The 22,432-nt window shown below is 39.4% G+C and overlaps 2 protein-coding genes across 2 annotated transcripts in view; both read right to left on the minus strand.

The window, feature by feature from the left end:
• Positions 1-399: 399 nt before the first annotated feature.
• Positions 400-5,408, minus strand: alx1 (ALX homeobox 1). Its single transcript, XM_026177043.1, has 4 exons — positions 5,036-5,408; positions 4,376-4,680; positions 3,888-4,016; positions 400-1,541 (listed from the first exon to the last, which is right to left on the minus strand). Exons 1-4 carry the CDS (start codon positions 5,223-5,225, stop codon positions 1,206-1,208), a joined length of 960 nt encoding a protein of 319 aa, XP_026032828.1. The 5' UTR covers positions 5,226-5,408; the 3' UTR covers positions 400-1,205.
• A 4,856-nt stretch (positions 5,409-10,264) lies between these two features.
• The window catches only part of lrriq1 (leucine-rich repeats and IQ motif containing 1), a 34,555-nt gene continuing 22,387 nt past the window's right edge, over positions 10,265-22,432 (minus strand). The window contains exons 21-27 of the mRNA XM_026175025.1: positions 21,031-21,102; positions 20,840-20,928; positions 19,882-19,983; positions 14,304-14,412; positions 13,831-13,891; positions 13,131-13,251; positions 10,265-10,540 (exon numbers count right to left, since the gene is read on the minus strand). Coding sequence (XP_026030810.1) covers positions 10,407-10,540; positions 13,131-13,251; positions 13,831-13,891; positions 14,304-14,412; positions 19,882-19,983; positions 20,840-20,928; positions 21,031-21,102 — 688 coding nt within the window. The 3' untranslated portion in view covers positions 10,265-10,406. The remainder of the gene's footprint in view (positions 10,541-13,130; positions 13,252-13,830; positions 13,892-14,303; positions 14,413-19,881; positions 19,984-20,839; positions 20,929-21,030; positions 21,103-22,432) is intronic.

Consider the following 22,432-nt stretch of genomic DNA (forward strand, 5'->3'; position numbering starts at 1 on the left):
CAGTTGTGCAACTATGGAACAGCATAATTAAAAACAACTTAATTTTCAAATGTAATTATTTAAAATGTCTAAATCATTTCTTAAGCAATCTCTCAAAGTGGAGTAAAGAGTGAATTTGCTAGAAATAGTCAGCTGCAGATTAATATAGATGTGGGTGTTCTGTGAGATACAGACTAAAGAAACATTTGCAGCACTAATATTAATAATGATGGAAACCATCACCCAGTAAAACTGTTTGACACTCTCATGTTTTTAATATTTCTTAACTTATATTAAAACTCTGCTGCACAAAAGAAGAAATAATAAAAGATCTTGGATGTAAAGGTTCTTCCATGGTTTGTCGACACCTGCCGTACATCTCAGTGTAATCTTTTTTTTAAAAATGCAGCCATACCAGAATCAAGTAAAATCCATTTATTATGATTCCATCAAATAAATTTATAGCACAAACATGATTAAAAAACAACAACACCTGCCTCTTTTGATACAGAACAAAGGCAGAAAACAGAGATTACAGCTTTGCTGCAAAGCACACAGACACGTTAATACGCCAAGTAGGTTTTTCCTCTGCTCTGCTCATCTTCAGTCCTGAGACAGGGAGAAATATGAAAGGTAAAAGAAAGCTATTCACAGTGCTTGGAAATACTGAAGTGGTTTTGGACCCCTCTCTCTGGATCCAAGTGTGCACAAAGTGGTACTAAATCCCACGGTAGCCTTTGGTTTTTGTTATTGTCTCTGTCGAGAGGAAATGGTGATAGGAAAAGAAAAACAACAACGACAAAGCTTATACACATCACAGCTTTCATCTCCACCGATCACAAAGGTTCATTAAATGTCTCTTCTCACCAGAGTGACAATATTTGCTGGGACCATTACCTTGATATGAATGTATTGGTTCCGTTTGATGACAACTTTCAATTAGTTCAAACAGGCTTCAGCCAGAAACACAGCTGATTGTCATACACTTTCATTCCTAGTTCAATTTTATGGTCCGAGCTTGAGTGTATTATTTTTTGAATAAGCACAGAACCATAAGTAGTAGGAGAGTGAACTCGAGTCCACCGAGCAAAGAAAGGCTTGTTAGAGCTTCACTGTGAGTGACATAGAGCTTTTTTTTCAGAACAGTTCACTTTTTTGTGTAAAAAGTGATAATTGAAAAAGATAATAAATTCCCACACAGTATCCGGGCTTTCTGGGAACCCTGATCACATGGCCCACGAGATGTTGGCTGTGTGCTCCTTGGCCTTCATGCGCAGCACGGCGATGCTGGATGACCGCCTCTCAAACTCAGGTTTGGTGTCAAAAGCTGGGTTACTTGCCGGCGTGAGAAGCGAGTCTGCGCTGAAGAAGTTATTGAGAGACACGTGGCCAAATTGGTTCTGCTGATTTGGGAAGCCCATGTAGCCATGGTCAGCAGCAGTGGCGGCCGAACGAGGGGAGTGGGAGTAAGAAGTGACACAAGGAGGGGAACCTCGGGGCAGCATGCAAGAGGAGACCACAGAGCTGCCAGGAGCTGGGCTCGGCCACAGATTGTTGGTGATCTGTTGGGTGAAGAGGCTGTTAGATACTACAGGGAATGGCTTCAATTCATCCCAGCATACAGTACAAATTAGTTTATATGGATTAATAACTGGGCTTGTAAAGACACTGTACGCTGACCTGTTATCTGTAACTTACCATTTGAAAAAATTTAAGAGAATTGTAAATACAGGGTTACAGACATGATCTTGTAAAGTAAACTATGATGTATCCTGGGTACAATTATTGCCTTTCGAACTGTCTATATGGAACATAAAATACAGAGAATACAGTGTATGTAGTTAACAAGCATCTAGTTTACAGAAGTATTTTTCACTAAAAAATGTTGTTGTTGTTGTTGTTGTTTTTAAAATGTCCTCTGTTATTTATATATATGTTATCTCATGCAACTGGAAAGTTGCAAGTGATTTTAAACTTTTACTGTAGCACTAAAGTTTTCAAACAATTACCTAAAAAAAGAGAGGAGAATAGCAATGAATATTACATAGTTTTGACACTGACAGCGCTATAATACAAAGTTTGAGTGATGCCCAACTGAGCCCAGGTAAGAATAAAAATTCACAGTGAGTGCTTGGGCATCCCACATGTTGTATGCTTGAAAGGTCAACTTCAGAAAATATCCGGACCTGATTATCCAAAGCGTGTAAAAACTACTTACAGGAATCTTAAATGGTTGCATATTAATAATACAATAAATGTAAATGTGGACAAAAATATTTTTATACAAAGCGTGAAAACTTAAAATTATTGTTTAAAGGGTTGTGTTTGTAATGCATCTTTCCATGAAATTTTAAGTGAACATTTTTCAGTGAACTGCTGATATGATTACGTTTGATGGTGATGTGTATGATTATCAGTCGTAGTGACTCCGGAGTAGTTTAAAATGTCCTAAATTCACTCTAAAAGGTCATGTGGCCAAAATTTAGTCAGGGAGTAGTAGGATAACACAAGAGATACACTCATGTGATAAGCTACAGCAAACACTACATGACCGATTTTTAATAAACTTCACCTTACAGAAGGATGACTGTCTAACTTATAAGCTCAGAGTCTACTGACTGCTTGATCACATCCAAACAATTTGATCCTGACACAGTGCGAAATTTCCAATAAACTGAGAGGACAGGCCAATGTAACTAAGGAGCATGCAAATTTCCTCGGTCAAAAAACAGTGACTGAAATATGTCTGCCTCTTCAAAAGACTCTGCAAATTGCACATCAACAGTAACCAAACTGGTAGAGCTCATTTTGCTGAAGCATGGCTTTCTGAAAATCAAATGACAAAATGACAAATACGTTTTGACTGACTAAGGTTGTTTTGGGAGTCAGATGAACATCCTTAAGTTAAACTAGCATAAGAATCGACTGGTGCCCTTTTGACCACATGCATCATTGTTAAGCATGACTTCAACTTTTGCACAGAAATCAACGACAACCGAAAACCTCGCTGACAGAAAAAAAAAAAAAAAAGAAAGTTCTCTAAAAGCCACAGCAATGCAACTCATGTCCAGTGTGTTTCAGCAGACCGAAACAGCCAGTGCCAACAGGGTTACAAGTAGGTTTGTCCGTTTATTGATAGTAATGGGGATCAGCTGTATGAACAGGCATGGCTCATATCCAGGAGAATCTATCAGAAACATATGTGAGGAAAAAATGTGAGACAGTCCAACAGAATTCTAACCTGGTGTTCAGCCAGGGTATAGCAGAGCTGTGACTCTGCCTTTTACTACATTTTATTATTTTTGCCTCTTGGAATCAAACACGTCAGCTGTTTTGTTTTTGTTTTTCTCAAACTCAGAGTGTAAATGCGAATCTCTCTACAGAGCTGCTGTGTGCATATTTACATCTCTGAAAACCTAAAAGTCTCCACAACACTTGAAGGCCAGATGTCCGTTTTTAATGTAACACCTAACAAAAGGAGAAAAAGACACAAAAAACACTGACATTCTGCATCTCTTCTCTTCTCACCTCCTCTCATCTTGTAACTGACCTTTGTCCAAACAGCAAGACAAATGCTCAGCCAACATGCAATCTGATATAAGCTCATTCATTCAGACATGACGCCTCACAGCGACTCTAATCAGTGTTCAGGCTCCTATCTGAAGATGGGTTTCATAATTAGTGATTTATCGAGCAATCGTGGCCGAAGCACTAATTTAAGTTTGAAGTGACCTGCATAACTGAGATGCTTAGAAAGGAGTGAGAGTAAAGAGTTCATATTCTTTATAAAGCACAGTACTGCCTCCAGCCCATGCAGCTGACAAAGAAACTCATTTTCTTTTGACGCTGAGAATAAAGTCCATGAATGCTTAAAATGAATAAAATAAAATAAAATTCTCAATACTTGCCTGTGTGTAGCTGTCTGTCCTCGGTAGCACGGATAAATCGTAGGCGGCTGCAAAGTGACTTTTGGCTTGCTGGATTTGCCCGTAGCGCTCTCTTTTCCTCCACTTTGCCCTTCTGTTTTGAAACCACACCTTTTAAGTAAAAGAAAAAAGACAGAAATATAAAATATGTTTACATTTATTAATATTATTTTTCCCAAAGGCTCAGAAAGACAGAAAAGTAGCCAATCTATTAAAAAAAAAACAAAAAAAAAAAACAAAAAACGGGACAACAGAAAATAACAAAGTTGCAACATTCAAACAAAAAATTAAAAGAAACATGAAAATGTATTTCAACTATCAAAACCTTTATGCTTATATATTCACGTATACATAGGCTGTATGGGTTTGGATATTAACGCCCGCTGCCGTACTAGGCTACGCCTTTCAGCGCTTAAAGGCTCCTGTTCTCATTATGTTTAAGCAAAAACGAGTCGGTCCGTAAACTCTACCTGCACTCTAGCCTCTGTTAATTCTGTCCTCATTGCCAGCTGTTCCCTCACATAAACATCTGGATAGTGTGTCTTCTGAAACACTTTCTCCAACTCCTCGAGCTGCGCGCTGGTGAAGGTCGTCCGGTGTCTCCTCTTCTTGCTGCTGGACACGTTACTGTCGCACTTGTCTCCCATGTCATCCAAATCGGTTTTCTCCGAGCCGGTGGTCACCGGAGACGCCCGCAGAGTGCAACAACCGTCCATGGGCCTCCCGAGGTCAGAGTGCAAGGTGTCTTCATCTGTTTTTGGCACACTGTAACTGGCTACAATACAAATAAGTGATAAGTTAACAACAACAGTCTCAATTTGCTAGTCACTGCACCAAAATATGTAACCTACTAGCCTGTATTGGAGATTAAATTAAATTATTTTACATATCAGATAATGTTAAAAAAAAATAGATTCGATTTAAAAAAATTAAAATAAAAATCCAAAAGAAATTGTAATTAATAAGTAGGAGAATAAAACTAAACGTCATTGAAAAGATCGACTTCGGGGAATGTAAGCTTCCCCCCCCCCCCCCCCTCTCTCTCTCTCTCTCTCTCTCTCGCTTAACTCGTTTAACTCGCGCACACATTTGCGGGATAACTTTGACTTTGCAAAAATGAGCGTACTCACGGGTTTGATCCCCGCAGGGAGAGGAGCGGTGCTCGCCGCTCTGCAGCCCGAAGGCCTGCACACATTTTGGGGGAGACTTGGTGAAGTACTGCGCGCTGTCCAGGCTCTCCATGACTTGATCCATGTAGTAATCGCTGGCCTTCATCGCTTGGCTTTTCAAGGCAAACTTATCCTCCATGTATTCCATCATCTTCACCGAAAACCGCTCGCTCTAATCAAATGTCACTAAAAAAAAAAAGAAAAAAGAGAAACTAATCGCTTCGCGCACCGACGAGTAGAGACGACTTGTAAAGCAATAATTCGCCGATGAAGATAATTTGCTCTGTCTTGAAGGCACAACGTCTTTATAGCCCCAAAGAGAACGAGATCCTTAAAGAGCACCCCCTCTCTGAATATGAAAAAGCGCCCTCCTCCCACTCCTCCTACGCCCTGAATCCAAACCAAACAGCAGTTTAAAGTGATTGGAGACCCACAACGAATTCGAGGAAACAATCAAAAGTGACTTTAATTTACAGCATGTTTAGACGTCCAAAATGAGGCAATAATTTTTCTACAGCTAAACCTTTCAGCTGAAAATGGGATTTAATTCGTGTCTTTGGAAATGTTGTAAGAACTCTGCTCGTGATTTATTTATTTGGAGGGATATTTTAACCTGTAGGCAGCAGAAGGAAGTCAACAGTCAGATGTTCTCAAAATGAGGAGATTTCATTGGCGTGAACATATAAATAAGTTTGTTATATTTTGCAGTAAGTCATTTAAGTTCGGAGGATTGATTTATTACCATTTTAAAGAAAAGATCATTTCTGAAACTTCAAACTAGTAAAAACGATATAAAGCAGATTTGACATTTGCGAATCTGTCATGTGACGAAGTAAAATAATCAATCATATTTAATTATTAAAACAGGAAGGTGGAAAATGCGTTCGTCCTTGTCGGGTAAATTGTTATTATTATTATTATTATTATTTTTTAATCTGCTTATTTCAAATCCTTCTGAAAACCCAATGCAAGATTTCTCTTCTTTTTTTCATTTATTTGCACCCAAAAACAGATCTTTATTAACACCGTGGCACATTCCAGACTTTCTCTTTTACGTGATCAAAATATGGATTTTAAGAAGTGGTTTTATTATTATTATTATTCTAACACGATAATAATGTAAATGTCATATCTGGTGGCTTTAGAGTAAGTTTTATTTTTAGCTAAACTTTAAATTACATTTCGAGCTGCGCGGAGGATCTTGTGCACTTCATTGCTTTGTAATAAGAATCTAATATTACGGCTGCAAACCTGCATGAAGCTGCTGCTTGATGCTTGCAAAACTAACTGAAAACTTTTTAAAAGCATAAGACGAGAAATTCTTTTCAGTTGGACTAAAAGCCTAAAACTATGCTCTCTAATTAGAGTAGGATGCCACTGTTGTCTGCTGGGTGAAAAGAGGATTTTATGAACTTTAGCAATAAACTTAAAAAGTTCCATTACTGGAATATTGATCATTCCTGTTTTTCTTAATTGAAACATCCGGGAAAGTTTAGTTTCATTAAGCCCTCACACACACACACACACACACACACACACACACACACAGGACCCAGCTGCGAGTTTTTCACCAAAAAAAAAAAGAACAGGAAGAGTTGTTCTTCTGTATTTTCTTATTGTAAGAATTATATTACCGCTAACCAAAGCCCATCTTCCACCTCCACATCTCCACCCTGAGCTACACCACCTGCGATGCACACCATGCATAGCTTTGGTTCGCTCGAGGGTCAGTGGCAGTTACCTGGGGCTGCATGGTGCCACAGGAGAAAAAATAAAAATAAATAGGTGTGCTCCTAAGTAGCAGGGGGTGTCTTAGCCTTCCTACGATGACCTTGCACACTGGCTCATGCTGTGGAGAAAATGTTAAAAGTTCACTGTGGTTTGGTGGGCTTTCTGCTGGAAATTCCAGCCACAATAGCTCCTGCATGGTTCTGCAAAAGTGGAGAAGCTGGTCATGAGTTGATCAGTCAGGCTAATTCTATAAGTACTGCTGCCAATGTCATGTGAGCAACCTTGAAAGACCTACAACTTGACTTTAAAAAAAGACAATTCTAAAATATATGATTGAATTGAACTAATTCTCAACCTTTTGAGCCTTAATGTGACTGAACATGATCAAACACACAAAAAAGCTGAAACTGAACAGGCCAAAATCTGCCACTTCAGAAGGCATAAACATGACATCATGATGCCCAAAGCTACCCTTGGGTATAATTCAATTTAACGAAATGTCTTCAAACTTTGGCTGCATGAAACACACACAGAAAAAGACCAAAGTTTATTTTCCCCAAAAGCACAAACTGTGAGCTTATTGATGCCACTCGAGTCTGCAGAACATTTGGCTGAATTTCAGAAAGTGAAAGCAGTGCATCAGCGTCACGAAAGTTTGTTTTCATTTTGTTTGCCATTTGCTTTTCCATAGTCAGGCATTCCTGAGCACTAACAAGCTTCAAGTCTCAGTGATTTCACTAAGTCTTCTGAGTTCATGTTAACATGTTGCACAGGCCCCCTATACGACTGAAACCACTGCAAACCGTCCAGTTAAGTAATCGAATGCTATGGTACAGTACAAGGGTAAAGGAAATGTTAAATACATTGTTTATAATAGTGTATGCTTTTTTATATATCAGGGAAATTATAAATGGGAAATTCGTTCTTCTTCGTCTTGTCATTGTGAAGGTTTTTTTTTGTAGACTATAAATTTCGCATATTATTAATCAATTAATACATTAATAAATTAATATATTTTTCCTAATACTTGAAACATATCTAAAAGGTTTAGGCTTAACAAAAAAAATAATCAGTGAACAGCAAAACAGTCTCTATGACCTCTGTGTCATGGGAGATGCTAAAAGACATCAAGTACTTATAAAAGCACAAAACACCACATAAACCATTATTATTGTAGTAAACTGCTGAAACCAGCAGCAAAGGAAAAGGCAGTTTAGGCATTATCAAACCAAATTTAACAAACAAAATCATATCACATCAATTATTATTACAATACAAAAATTGTGTTTCTTATTTACTTCTTCATAAAACACATCTTATATTTCGAGTCATCATAAAAAAACAGACATAAAAAGTGTGTCTAAACGTTCATTTAATGATACATTTGATAATGAAAACATTTCCATTTTCTTTTTTAGAGGGCAGCTTGCACAATATGTTCTTACTCTGACAGAGTTACTAATAAAGTAGAAATAAATAGAATCCAACTCCTCTGTCATTTTTATCAATAAGGGTTTTACATTCTAAAGCATTTTTAAGTAGCGCAATACATCTCTGCAAAATTAAGGTCCCTTTTAAAGAATGTACATACAATTCAAACTCTTTAAGATTTAATATTGACTAAAAAAAATGTAATCACTTCAGAATATATATTATTTTCTTGCAACACACAAATTTGATGTCAAGGTCACGCCACACCCTTATCCTGCATTACCTCACCACAGCTTTCTTTATTTGCATTAGTTGGACCACCAAAAACCTCCTACACATTTAAAGGCCTGTGTGTTTCTCATGTTTTAACTATTTTAACATCACAGTGAATTATTCTGCAAGTACACCAGTGTTCTTGAGAAATCTTTCCAGATAGCCACTGCTTTCTTTAAATTGAAACCACTGGCCAAAGTTAACATTTCACGTGTCTGTTAATTCATTTTCAAATATTCAGAAATGCATAGGAACCTAAAAGCTGCCAGGAATTGGTTATAACTCCACAGCGTACTTCAAAAATGTTCAGCAAAAATGTGCAAAATTTGCAAATTGTAGTGAAAACATGGAAATGTGGTTTTATGGACTTCAATGCATTTAAAGAGAGCACTTGGAGAGATCTGGATGCAGAGTCCCATTGACATGGCAGACGAGGCTGAGAGGGACATTCTTGGTCTTATCTAAATGTGCAGTGGAGCTCTCATTTTACAAGGCAATGGGTTTTGGATCTCTTAGGTTACATATAATTTACCCATAATCCAAACGTAAACAAATGAAATGAAAAGTGGTAGATTACAGCTTAACAACATCCCTTCAGAATAGGAAGCTGCAGAAAACAGCTCTAATGGCAAATCTGAACTTGTGTCAAGTAATACTAGTGACAAGACATAGGCACAGATAGGCCATTACACCTGTCTGTAAAGCAAAGCATCAGATTTGACTTATGCAGTACTGGTATGATCACAGTCTACAAAAAAGCAACTAGAAGAATCAGTCTCCCCGCTGCAGGAGAACAGTGCTCTCCAGTTTCACAACAGCCCCCAAGTGGGCAGGACCACCACATCTCTGGCATGCGCCACTCTCCAAGACAAAAATCCCCATCAGATCGTGTACAGTCAAAACACAGCCTCAAGCCATGCTTAAGTGAAAGACAGAAGGAAAATAAACAGGCCGACATGCATTTCCTTCCAGGGAGCCACTCTGCAACTCTGACTATTTGTTTTGACATTCATTAACTTATCATTTTCAGCAAGGAACCTTCAAGCCTGATGTTCACTGCCTTCAGTAGGGCTTGTGTTTGTGGACGGACGCCTTGGCTCTCCAAATTCAAATACACAGAAAAGGCCATTACGATCCACAGCAGAAGATAAAGAAAACAGTGTTGCAAATCTAACACCAACGTTTATGCTGAGAACATAAATGCAGTCATTTCACGTGCACTTTTGGTTAGCAAGTGTTAAACGCAAATACAGGGCAGTCAAACTAAAATTCTGCACTTTCATAAAGTCTGCTCTGAGAAAGCAACAGAAAATTGGAAAAGGGTAAGACTGATCTCATAGCTACAATCTGTATTTAAAATCTGCATGGAGGCAAAATGACAGCATCCTAAGAAACAGGCATTAAAAGTCCTGGTTCTTATTTCCTGCCATCATTTGCATATGAAGCATGTCATCCACTCAACATTTGTGACTTTGTTCCATGTGTTTTGGTGCTAGTTGGATGCAGTGAGGTTTGGGCAATGATACTTGAGAACACAGCATTTGATACTTGAATGAACATAATAGAACCGCCTGCAGATATTTGGGCTGGTCTGAGTCCTGTTGGCCTTAATTAATTTACAGAAAAGGGAGTCTTGAGTTTTCATCTGCTTTTCCATCTTAGTGCAGGCAATAAAACAGCATTAAAAATCAAGCTGACCGGCAAAGGAAAATCACATCGAATTTTAATAGCTAAAAATTTTCTAAAGTATCCACGTGAGCTCTTCCAACGCATATTTTAATAATCTTTTGACGCGAAATGCATCGAAGTACATATAAGAAAGCTGCAACTGCATCTATTAGAGGCTGCAGAGCAAGGGCAGGAAAAGTGGTGACCTCTGGAAGGAGGCTTTGTGTTTTTACTTGCGCACTCTGTCCCTTTTCTTGCCTCCTCCCCAGCCACCGCTCAGCTGAACCGGGTTGTCACGGAAGGAGATACGCTCCTTTTTTGACGGGGCAGACGTGACTCGCGCGGGAGATGGGACTTCTTTTCCTGGAGACAAAATGGAAGAAGACGGCATCAGTATTTAACATTCAAAACAAGCAGAGTGAATTTACTTTGCTGACTCATACTATATGTGTTTTTAAACAACAGTTGACACCGAGAACTCATTTTGTACTTCTGTGTCTGCTCACATATTTTATAGAATTTATTAACATGGGTTATTATTAATTTCATAACATAGTTTTCTAGAGGGAAGGCTATCTTTGCAACACACAACGTCATGTTAGTTTGCCAGGGTCACATTATAGAAATTGTTAAGTACTTAAAAATGCATGGCATAAAAGTAAATATAAAAGCTTTAACTAATGATGCAGTGTTAAGTAGGTTAAAATATGAGGATTTGTAATATGTACTTAATATACATGTTTTGAAAATTGAGCGTCAATTTTGTGTGACTCAAAATACTCGAGATGGTGCTGCATTAAATCTCACACTAAAGACTTAAGTGTGAGCAGGCGGGTTGTTCGGTGCCTCTCGGGAGCAGTGTGTGTGCTGTATCACAGGCCGTTCCACTTTCACCTGGGGATCAGTACAAAGCTTTTCAAACATACAGAACAAAGGCAGCGCTTCTACAGGGTATGATGCATTCCACGTGTAGAGCGCAAACCCACAGTCAGCACGGCTGCCTCACACAGGGAGTCCAACAGCATGAAGCGCTCTTTAGGTGGGAGGGCTGGGATGCATCGCACGTTCTATGCTAGCCCCAAATATCCGCACAGCTGGCAAACTGTATAGAATAACCATCCGCTCACAAGTCACACATAATCACACATCTCTAAGTTTTGATTTTGTTCAAGTCTGTTGGGCTAACACTGCGATTTTCCTTTCCTCGTGGTCTCTCTTAATACACAGTGTTTTGGTGTTTATTTCCAGGTCAGCTTTGGTGGCTCAGTATATTAAGGAACTTTGTGCAGTAATGCGTTTGAAATCAGAAGCATTACTGCACTAAAAGTTCAGTGTAATAAACACTGAACTTTTGCTGCATGTTTTCCTAATAGCACTGCTAGTTGTGCATTCTGTTATTAACAGTACAGAGTTTTATTTTTGTTTAAACTGCTCATTTTAACAAACCACTGTGACCAAACAAATTGTTTTCAGTCATCTTACTCCTATTAGGGTTGCAAGAGGAGCTTAACTTAAGTAGTTTCCTCTGCACACGTAATGAAAATATTGTGTGAGCCGAGAAATGCATTTTATGGTACTGTCCCGGCAAGAGGTGAGTATCGCATTGCAACAGGTTATAGACTATTTATGTAGTCTTTACTGCTATACCAAACTAAGTGAACCCTCTAACTTTAAACCCCCACCTTGATGATGTATGCCCCTTTACAGGCGAAGGCGATTGTTAGTCACACTTTTTTGCAGGATCACGTAGGCTCAGTATGAAGATTTACATCAAAGAAGCTGCGTTCCCTGATTTTACTCCCTAAGGAATTTCCAAGCCATGACTTTTTGATGACCACTGGGACCATTAGATACCCTTTCCAAGTTTATAAAATATCTAATTGGCTTTTCAAGAAATATTCTTTCCTTACACATACATCCATATTTCAATTTGTCCTTCACAATTTTGATAATGGATGTTTTGATCAGTGCGGACAAAGAGGCTTTCTTTCTCCCGGCCACACTCCCCGTAGAGTCTGCCTGCCTAACAGGGAAATGCTCGTTCCTGCTGCTGCACCTCGTGGATATCATTTTGAAATCATCATCGGAATCCAATTTGGCTTCGTTAACATGGACAGGGCTCTCCTTCACTCAGATTCCTGGGCTTGTTTAATGTGGTCATCTGCTTGTCAGCCTGTCAGTAGCATCTTTGTCACTCAAACTCCTGAGCCCCACTACTCCTGACAGAAGGGCCAGTCATTCTTCACTGAAAGGACTGATTTTTTTCTCTCCCTCGCTGCCTGTTTCCTGTCAGAGGAAAATTTCACGACACTCTGTCCCCAGCCCGACCTTGTGGCTCCCCTCCCCTCCCGCAGCAGACGACCAGCGGACTCGGTCTAGGCTGAATAAGCAGCGGTCTTTATCCCTGGCTCTGCGCACTCAGATCTGTGTGGCCCAGTAGTCATAGGTGCAACTATGCAAACCTAAAGAGATCACATGTAATAAACACACAGTTATGTGCACCCCTGCCAAAAGATTTTGAAGAGTTTGAATTTGAGCCTGTGCTTTTCTCTCTGTGACTGCTAACAGGAGAATATAGAGATATATGTGACAGTGAGCTCATATGTTTATTGGTCCTTTTCTTAATTGTTATTTTTAAGTCAGAACTTGGTTTCAAGTTAAGGGCAACTTTCTAGAATTGTAATAATTAATACATTTGCATAAAAATACATTTTGCATACATAATGAGTTTTAAATATATATACATCTCTAAATTTGCTATAAATTATATGTGTTAAAAATTATATGTGTTAAAAAAAAAAAAACTAAGGGAAACACTTCTGTAAGGAGAGTTGGGTTTTTTACTTCACATACATACAGATATTTTTTACACTCTGCTGAAAGACCAGTTCATTATTCCCAGTATCACTGTGATGTTGTGGAGAAAAGCAGTTTACAAGTTTACAAGACTCACTTGCATGACTGGAGGAGGTTCTACGGGTATAACTGTTCACTTTGCAACCCTGGCCAACCAAATTGCTGTTCGTCCACAGTCCACTGGTGTGATTTAGACAATCTGCATATGCTGGGTTAGCCTGCATGCACCACACACAGAAACAGACACACACACACACACACACACACACACACACACACACACACAAGTGAGGCCCAAAATTTAACATCTCACGCAAGTAGTCGAACATTCTGAAAATCAACAACCCAGCAGCTCTGCAGTCAGAGGATATATCTAAGAAACTGGAGGAAAGGGGCGGCCCCTCTTGCCAGTAAACATAAGTCACACTGCTCCATAATGGCACGAGGAGACCTGTGGTTTGTGACTTCAAAGACTTCACAACCATCAGCATCGTTCTCAGGTCTAAACAAACTGCTCCAATGTGACACTGGGATTTCAACAAGTGAAATTAAGAAATCGCGCCCACTTGATCCAATTGAAAGTGTCACTACAGAGCTAAACCTCAGACTCCCCCCGCCCCTTCCTCCTTTAAATCAAAGTTGATGAGACAGACTCCAAGGAAGAGGACCTATGGTGTGGGATGTGACTCTGACTGGTAAATGTAAATACTACATAGCTTTACATGCATGCAACTGCGCCACAAAAAAGATTCAAATCAAGGGGGGGAAACAGCATGGCTGGGGGGACCGATACTCACTACGAGCTGCACTCTGCCTCCGTTCAGAATGGATGAGTTTATGTCCGGTAAGAAATGATCACTGAGGACAAAACACAAAATGCTTAGATGATTAGTGTTCTGCATGCTTCACACCAATTCAGTGATTAACTCTCTATTGCAGGCTCCATTTCCAAGCAAAAAACTCATATTAAATTTTAAAAAAAGAAACAAATTATATGGATTATGTCTGTTTTTTTTAAATAGGGCAGGGATAGCACAGGCCTACACACTGACTTATTTCTGTCATCTCCCTGATTCAGCAGAATCAGAATACTTTATTGATCCCTGGGGGAAATTATTTAATAAGTTAATCAATTAAGTTAATATGTCATTGTCAGTGCACTGGAATATTTTATTTTAGAATGATACAGCGCAGGTCTTAAGGTGAATCGATACAGATAGATGCATAAACACCACCTTCATCACCTTATGATCTACATTAAATAGCTCACCTGTCTGAATGCCCATGAGTGGCCTGGGTATGGAGCCACTGCTGAGTTTGATCTTGTTTAACTTGCTCTGTCCTCTCTGCCTGCTGATGGCCCGTCTTAGCCCCACCAGCTGCACTCAACAGAAGAAATGAAATAAAGGGTCACAGGCTGTTCTTTTTTCAGTTTGTTGGTTAGGTAACATTTTTGACAACAGTGGCAATAAAGAAATAACTGCCTCATCACCGTGTGCTGTGGAGAAGATAGCATGAGTCTAAATGAAAGGACAAGGCTTGTGTTAACAGATGCTTACAAATGTTCAAGCTGAACAAATAAACAACTGCAGGGCCTGTTCTGTGGCAAAGTTTGACATGTTTTACTGCCATTACAGCGTGCCAGCTTTCCCTCAACGGGACAGATTAGTGGTCAAAGTCATGTTAGGGCAGAAGGTGGTGTAATAATTCATGTAGCACTGCTGAAAGTTGCAACAGGAAAGGCCTCATTTTGTTCCAACAATGGCAGTGACTTGTTTTTTTTTTTGTAAAATTGAATCCAAGCAATGTTTCAAAAGTTTGTGAAAGTGAAAAATCCAAGAGGCCGGTGATTTACGGGTTATGCTGAAATCCCATAATAAGGTCGTAATTCAAAATAAACATTTAGGTTGTACTGACAGTAATGCTGCCTTAGATGGGTGTAAACTGATAATTTATTTTGACAGGCCAGTGCTGGAACTAATGACGCATTTATTTAAGCCATTCACTTGCTTTTGCTGAGCTGTAAAAAGAAGAAAAGAGCTTTACAGTTTTCATGGGTTAATTGAGAAGCCACACTAAAAACGTCAAGTGATAGATGCCTCCCCTGGGGCAGCAAAGGGCAGGATATGGCTACTTGCACTTCCCGAAGTTGAGAGAGAAAGAGGGAGAGATGGTGCATGAGAAGTCCAGATATCAGTTTTCAAACACCAGCCTGCTCGCGTAGAGTAAATACAGTGATTACAAAGGGTAGGTAAACACATGCACAGAAATCTGTACACACTGATGCAAGATAAGAACCACGAAAAAAAATCATTTAGTTTGATGTACTTGAGCAGCATGGAGAGATTTCTTCTCTCCATTTCCCCCTCAGAACCCCCTACGAGAGCTTCCTCCTGACCTCCTTCAACCTCCTCAATCCCCCTTGAGTACTCCTCCAGGACATCATGAGGGGGGCCTGTAAAAGTCATGCCTGTTAAGGGGGGCTTTTAACCACATTAGGGGATCTCGTCAATATCAGAGCGCCGGGGAGGAGGAGTAGCATTCAGGTTTTGGCCTGCAGCAAAGCAGAGATGAAGGAGAGATGATGTTGTCACTAAGTAGTCTCCTCTCCTCGAACCTCACTAAAGGAACAAAAAACACTGAGTCCTGCAAAGAGTCAGTACCAGTACCAATAACAAGTAGAAAAAAAAACAAAAAACTCCTAAACAAATGATAGTGACCTTAAAGGACAGTTGTGTCAAGAGTAAAACTGTGCACGTGCACAAATATAGCAAGTTTAACAACCAAGTCACTTTATAACAGACATATTTTAAAGTCAGAGGATTCTTGATTTGTCCTTCAGGCATAAACCATAGATAAAAGATGCCCATAGTTTGTGGATGACTTGGCAATCTTGGTTTTTTGAAGCCAACTAAAGACACTGTAGTGATTTATCAATCAAGCGGGAGGCCCACACTGAAGAATATGTTGCATTATATTCCTTTTATAAAAATGGACATCAAGTTGTACTCAGTCAGACTCAAACTAGCATTTGAGACCATATACTCATTAAGAAACCCTTCACTGAGGTCATGAATCAAGTAAGTAGTAGATTTTTTAGAAATCTTTTATCGATTTTTTATAAATTCTGGAGCAGCCAGAAGAGTCCCTCTCCTTTTGGCAATGAGAAAAAAAAATGCATGTTTAAAGCCGTTTTAGGTCGAAAACCTGAATCTTCATCTTTTCTACACATGCTGTGTCACAAAACAAATCTAAATGTAAAAGTGTGAGATGGAATAACAGTGCACATCTGTGGATTAGAACATCTATCCACCAGAGATGTAAAGCTTTTCTAACCCCTAAAACTTGGTTTCATGCATTAGGCGACTTGACTCTAAATGATTCTACAAACATGTCACTGAAGTTAATCTGAATCACAATAAGGTCTGTAAAATGAAGTTGTCTCTTGCAAACATATTGGCTGGTTTTGGTCTGCTAAAACATGAAAATAAAGACCACAGTAGGATGGAGCAATTCATACACGCTAATCATCTTTTGATCTAAAAGCATTCTAAGATCCATTTGTTAACTTTGTAAAAACACTGGAACACTGACAGGAAAATGTTTGTGACGATACTTGAAGAGAACCAGTTCAAATTGCATATTATCCAAACACATTAGAAATTAAAAATGTAAATGTTTAGTTCCCACATTTTCAGGCACTGCTCCTGAAAGGACTTCTAACTTGACAGATTAATGTGTTTCTCGATTACTGGAGACTTGTAAGGGACCTTCTGTAAGTAACATGAATTTAAATTAATAAGACGGCTAAAGTGCATACGTTTCTGTTTTGTGCAGATGGCTAATGTTGGAAAATGTAGGAAAAAAATGAAAAAGAAATATAGAAAAGTATTTTATAATCCTTTTTTTTTAGGCATTTGCTAAGTGAAATGTGTGACATTTTAGCAACTCGGTGGTTTTAGTTAGATGTCTGACTCTGTGAATGACTGATGGCCCAATGCACATTGGCTCAGCTCGTTTCTGAAGTGTGCCAATGCGCCTCAGTCATGTAGTATGAGGAGAAAGGCTCCACTGCACGAGATAAATAGAAGCTTAGAGATTACGGGGCTGAAATTGGATGCATATGAATGGTGGGGAACAGCCTAAGCTATTTTGACTGATCAATGATAAACAAAATGATTGTGTTTCAGTTTGACTTTGTTGATGACATCAAGTGTGAAATCAAGTTAAATGCTCAGGAGGTAGGGGAACCAGGCTGAAACAAAAATATATATCATTGTGTCCCTGAGACACGAGGACGGATGTTTGGTGGGGTTGGATCTCAGTTTGGATGGAAGAGGATGATTAGAACTCTGTGTGTATATGTATGGATATGTATGTGTGTGTGTGTGTGTGTGTGTGTGTGTGTGTGTGTGTGTGTGTGTGTGTGTGTGTGTGTGTGTGTGTGTGTGTGTGTGTGTGTATCTGTGCGTGCATCTGGAGGGGTTGAGTGGTAATTAAGAGTAGAAATTAGGAGAATTCCTTAGAGGCACACCACACTGTCAACATCTGCAGCACCCCAGACACATGCAAAAGATGCAAATAATAAGGAAAAGGTATATTTATATTCTCTTTTAAACTTTTAGAAGAAAATTTGTTGTGGCTCTGCACTATTCTCTCCCTCTCTGTCTCCGTGTCTGGGTATGTAAACTGATACCCATTTCAAGTGGGTTACTCATGTCCAGCACATCCACACAAAGAGCCCGGATAAAATAAACACGCAGCGTCAGATATCTTGGAAAGAATCTGTCATGGGTTTGAGGCTAATCACCTCCAGAAGGAGCTTGACTCGAGGCCTGAAACGTTAGCCCCTGTCGGGGAGCGCTGGCTGGGCCAGTCTGGGGCTGGGCTGGCCAGGCCCCGGGCACTGGTGATGAATCCGGAGGAGGGGGTGTCTTACACAGGTCAGGACCAGGGGGGCGAGGATGTAGTCAAACCTGGACCCTTTTACAGAGACCCAGCTTCACAGCACCACAAGTTAATAACTGACACAGCACCTCACTCGCCAGCCTTATAGCAATGCTGTAAAAAGACAGTAGGAATCGTTTCCCCTAGACTGAAGCTGGATAGAGTTACACATTTCTGTCAGATCAGAAAACTGACTGAGGATACAGAATATAAACCGGAAAGAAAGAGAATGCCCTAACCAGAGATCCTTCCATTACTTTATCAGTTGTATTAGCTCAAAAGCATCAGTCCCGTTTGATAAACTGTCAATAAGAGGGTGGGGAGGAGCGATGAAGCTATGGGAAAAAACAGAGCTGGAAATATTGTTGTAATTTAATATGTTATCGGGATACAGCTATTCCTCGATTGCCAGTTAGCTGACAGTTTATCCACAGCAGTATTATGCTCACACATAATTCCAGTGTCAGCAATCACAATGTTGGAAAGTTGACATAATACACCTGCAATTCAAATAAACAATAGATAACATAATGATGCTGTCACGCAGCTGAGATAGCTCCAGCTCCCCCCATGACCCTGAGCTGGATAAGAGGAAGAAAATGGATGGATGATGCTGTCATAGTCAAGCTCCATTTTTCATGCATTTTATAAATTGTCAATGGAAAATAATTATTGGAAAAGAATGTTGTGCCACCTACTCCAAAAGGGAACATTTGTTAGTCCGTCACTGTCCTGATGAAAATGCCTTGTAATGCTGGCAAAACAGTGTCTGCTGACAGAAGAACTTCAGAATTAATGAAAATAAGAGAACTCATTCACATATAAATCGCCACATTTTTACGCTAAAAAGATCATGGTTGTTCTATTTTTTAAGACTGCAACATAAAATGACAGGCAAATCTGCTCTTCGTCTTCACAGCTAATTCTTTAGTATGTTAGTCTTATAACTGATCGCTTCACTTTCTGCTGGCAAATGCTGCTGTTCCAGCATCCCTCTGACTGCTGGATGACCGTGAGACTATTACTCCATGGATGTGAGGCCTTGACCCTGGTACGTGGTGGTGGGGTCCAAAAGAAAGACGGAGACAGTCCCTCATGATAAAAACAGACTCCCCCCCCCCCCCCAACTCTCCCTTATGCTCTCCCTCCAGCGCTTCCCTTCCTTTTAAGTCTGTCTGTGTGTGTCACAATGCCAAATCCTCTCTGCACCTCAGGGCAGGGCACCAGGCCACAGCAGAATATGGATGAAGGTGGAGGGAGGCTTTTGACTTTTCTCAACCAATCACACTATCCCACATATAATCAATCCATAGCCTTTTTTTGACACTGTATTTCCATAACACTGAAAACTCTTTGGAAAAAAGTTGTGCCATACAGTCCTGTGAAAAGTACACCCTGACCGTCATGACAGTACAATTAGAAAAAGGTTGGAAAAATATGGCTTTGAGGGGTTGCCAAAAGAAAGCTTCTTCTCTTTTAAAAGAATGTGGACATTTGAGCCATCCAGAAGACATCTTTCACCTTTAGACTGATGAGACCAAAGCGGAGATGTTGGGTCATAAAGCGCAGTGGCCCAACAGGCAAAAACCAAACACAACATATCAGCACAAAAACCTCTCACCAACTGTTAAGCACGGCGGTGGACGGGTGGTGATTTGGGCTTGTTTTGTAGTTGCAGGACCTTTGAAAATTGCAATCACTGAGTTGATCATGAGTGTCTCTATATATCACAGTATTTTAGAGACAAATGTGAGGCCATCTACCCCTTCTGCTTTGCAATAGTCCAGTCTAAGACCAGACCAGACTTAAATAGTTTAAATTTAAATTAAAAATTCTTAAAAATAATCCAAGCATTTGAAATACTACTGGGTTAGAAAATATGCATAGATCTCTTTTCTTACCTTTTGCATAATTTCTGTTGTATCGTGCTGTTGTGTTTTGTGCCTCCGCTGGACCAAGCTGGTAATTACAATTTCTGAACAAGTCAAGTCGGACGGAGGGATCTAACACAGCAAGAAAGAGAAGGTCAAAGCAGGACACACCAGGCTTTAAACCAGAAGCAGAAAACCAGGATCAAACAGTCAGAAAATATTAGTGCATATGTAATACAGCGCTGTGGTTCAGCTGAGGCAGATGCCATTAGGAGTTAAAGCCGACAAAGACCTGTGTGTCGATGGAGCAAGATGACAAGAGCACCACTAATGCAATCATGCATTTGAAAGTCTGATCAAAGACCAACCTCCCATTACATGACCATGACATGATACCCATGGCAGAACTACTGTTTCTTGGAACAGAGCAGAGGTGAGGTCACCTTTCACTGCAGTTACACTAAACCACTACAATGAAATGGAATGAAAGTCGCCACAAGACGACTTGTCATGAGCTTTCTTGGCAATAGTTATTTCCTTTGCAGGCTCGTAAATAAGTCCAATGAGAGGTGACAGCCCTGGCTTCTGCTGTCTGTTATGGCTCATTAACATACATGCGGCGGAAAGGTTCACTGCTACTAAAGCACGGCTGAAGAATGAGAATGAAGAGAGATCTTTCTCCTTTTTAGACAACAGATTTATGTCTTAACAGGAGTTATCTCCATTTTGTGAACTATATAAAGACAGAAACATCAGCTGAGGTGTAGAAGGATTAATGAATGAAGGAAGCATTGCATATGAGGTGACTGAAGAAGGAAACCACAACAGTGTTTAATCTCCAATCACAGCATTCAAATTCTATGGGGAATTTTCTAAAAACATACAAAAATAGTTTTTTTAAACCTGAACTACTGCATAAAAAGCACACATGCAAACACAAAGGGTCCAAATCTCAAATTTCCACCTATCCCACTTTAAACACACTAACCCCTTTGCTTCTTTTGCAGTTGTCTCTTTGACTTCATCTTCCGAGCTCTCCTCAGCAGCAGAAGTGCTGTGTGGCTGTCAGTAAAGCCCCTGCAGATGGCAAGGAAAGAAAAGACAAATAGAAAGTGCCGTTCTGCCATTTACTAACAACACACAGTTGCAGCAAGCAGTGAGGAGGAGATGATGATTTACCATTCTTCTAGAATCTTTTCTGATCTTTCAGAGAGACCACTAAGCGCTGAGGTGGAAGTAGGAGATGTGTTTCTGGAATCATAAAGAAATTATTGTCCTTAAAAACATAACTTGAGATGCAGAAATTCACAACAGGACTACAGATATTTAAATCTTTCGGGATTGAATTATGGCTGATCTTTAAGTCAAGGTTGTCCTGTATTTTTTCCTGCATGGCTGCTAATATTATTATGCTCAGTGGACGTGCAATAAAGATGTGCAAAATGGAAACCCATTTCATTTAAGGAAAAAGGGAGCTAAACTGGGCGAGTAGGGCTAGTGGTGATTGAAGATTGTGTTTGTGTGTCCAAACACAATCTTTATTGGGGCCAAAAACACATTTTCAGTGCACTCTGATGGTGGCATGCTCCACAGCTGTGGTCTTTAGTAGCAACTGTTCTCTCAGATGCCTTGGGATCTTACAGTAAAAACATGCATTAAACATTTGATTGTTTAAAAGTCTCAGTCCTCTAAAAGTTCATTTAAAAAAGGAAAAGCACACTCCTGCTCCAGCTCTTGAACTGAAGCTTGATCAAACTCTTAAACTGAAAACTGTTGTCTGGTCTGTAGCAAAAGATGCACCTGTCATTCACATAACTGTAACCAACATAACAAGCATGCTGGAAGTGGAGCAGTGCTGCCTTGTTTTCCTTTCCATTTCATTTTTTTCCTCAATGGAAGCCATTGAATTTTATGATTTGCATGCCACCAAGTAAAAAAGTAAACGAAAACAAATATTACCACTTTATAGATTACCAGTGACATCAGCTGAACATCATAGAGAGGAGAACTGAACAGTCATTCAGTGAACCTGCTTATTTGAGTGTTTTGCTAGCTGAATATGTGGATACATTTTGTGGATCACAACCATAACAAAAATATAAATGTGATTTAGTGTGTGTGTCATCCTCCTTTATATCCAGAAAGTGAAATTTCAACATCTGTATCATCATTTTTTCTATGCTATACTAAAATCTTATGACATTAAAATCTTGCATTATTAGGACCAGTTTGATTATTGTTCCTTGCATTTTTAATATCAGATTTATATTTTGCTATCCATGAAACACTTAAACACATACTTCAGGTTGTCTGTATTTTGTTCCAAGAGCAAACGCCATATCATGAGCTTCATATGTGAAAAAGTAAACCCAGTTAAAATCTCTAACTTCTAAGATACATCCGACTCTTTAATGTGCTTAGCAAAGATTGTATTTTTCTACTTGGAGTTGCATTAACGAAAAATATTAATGTCACAAATCAACACTGTTTGCTATATGTCCTATTATGAAAATTATTTATCTTCTTTTTCCCTATATAACTTTGTACAATAATTATGAAAATCTATATAAAGCTTAAAATA

Source organism: Astatotilapia calliptera, chromosome 7 (assembly GCF_900246225.1).
Source record: "Astatotilapia calliptera chromosome 7, fAstCal1.2, whole genome shotgun sequence".
Classification (NCBI taxonomy): Eukaryota; Metazoa; Chordata; class Actinopteri; order Cichliformes; family Cichlidae; genus Astatotilapia; species Astatotilapia calliptera.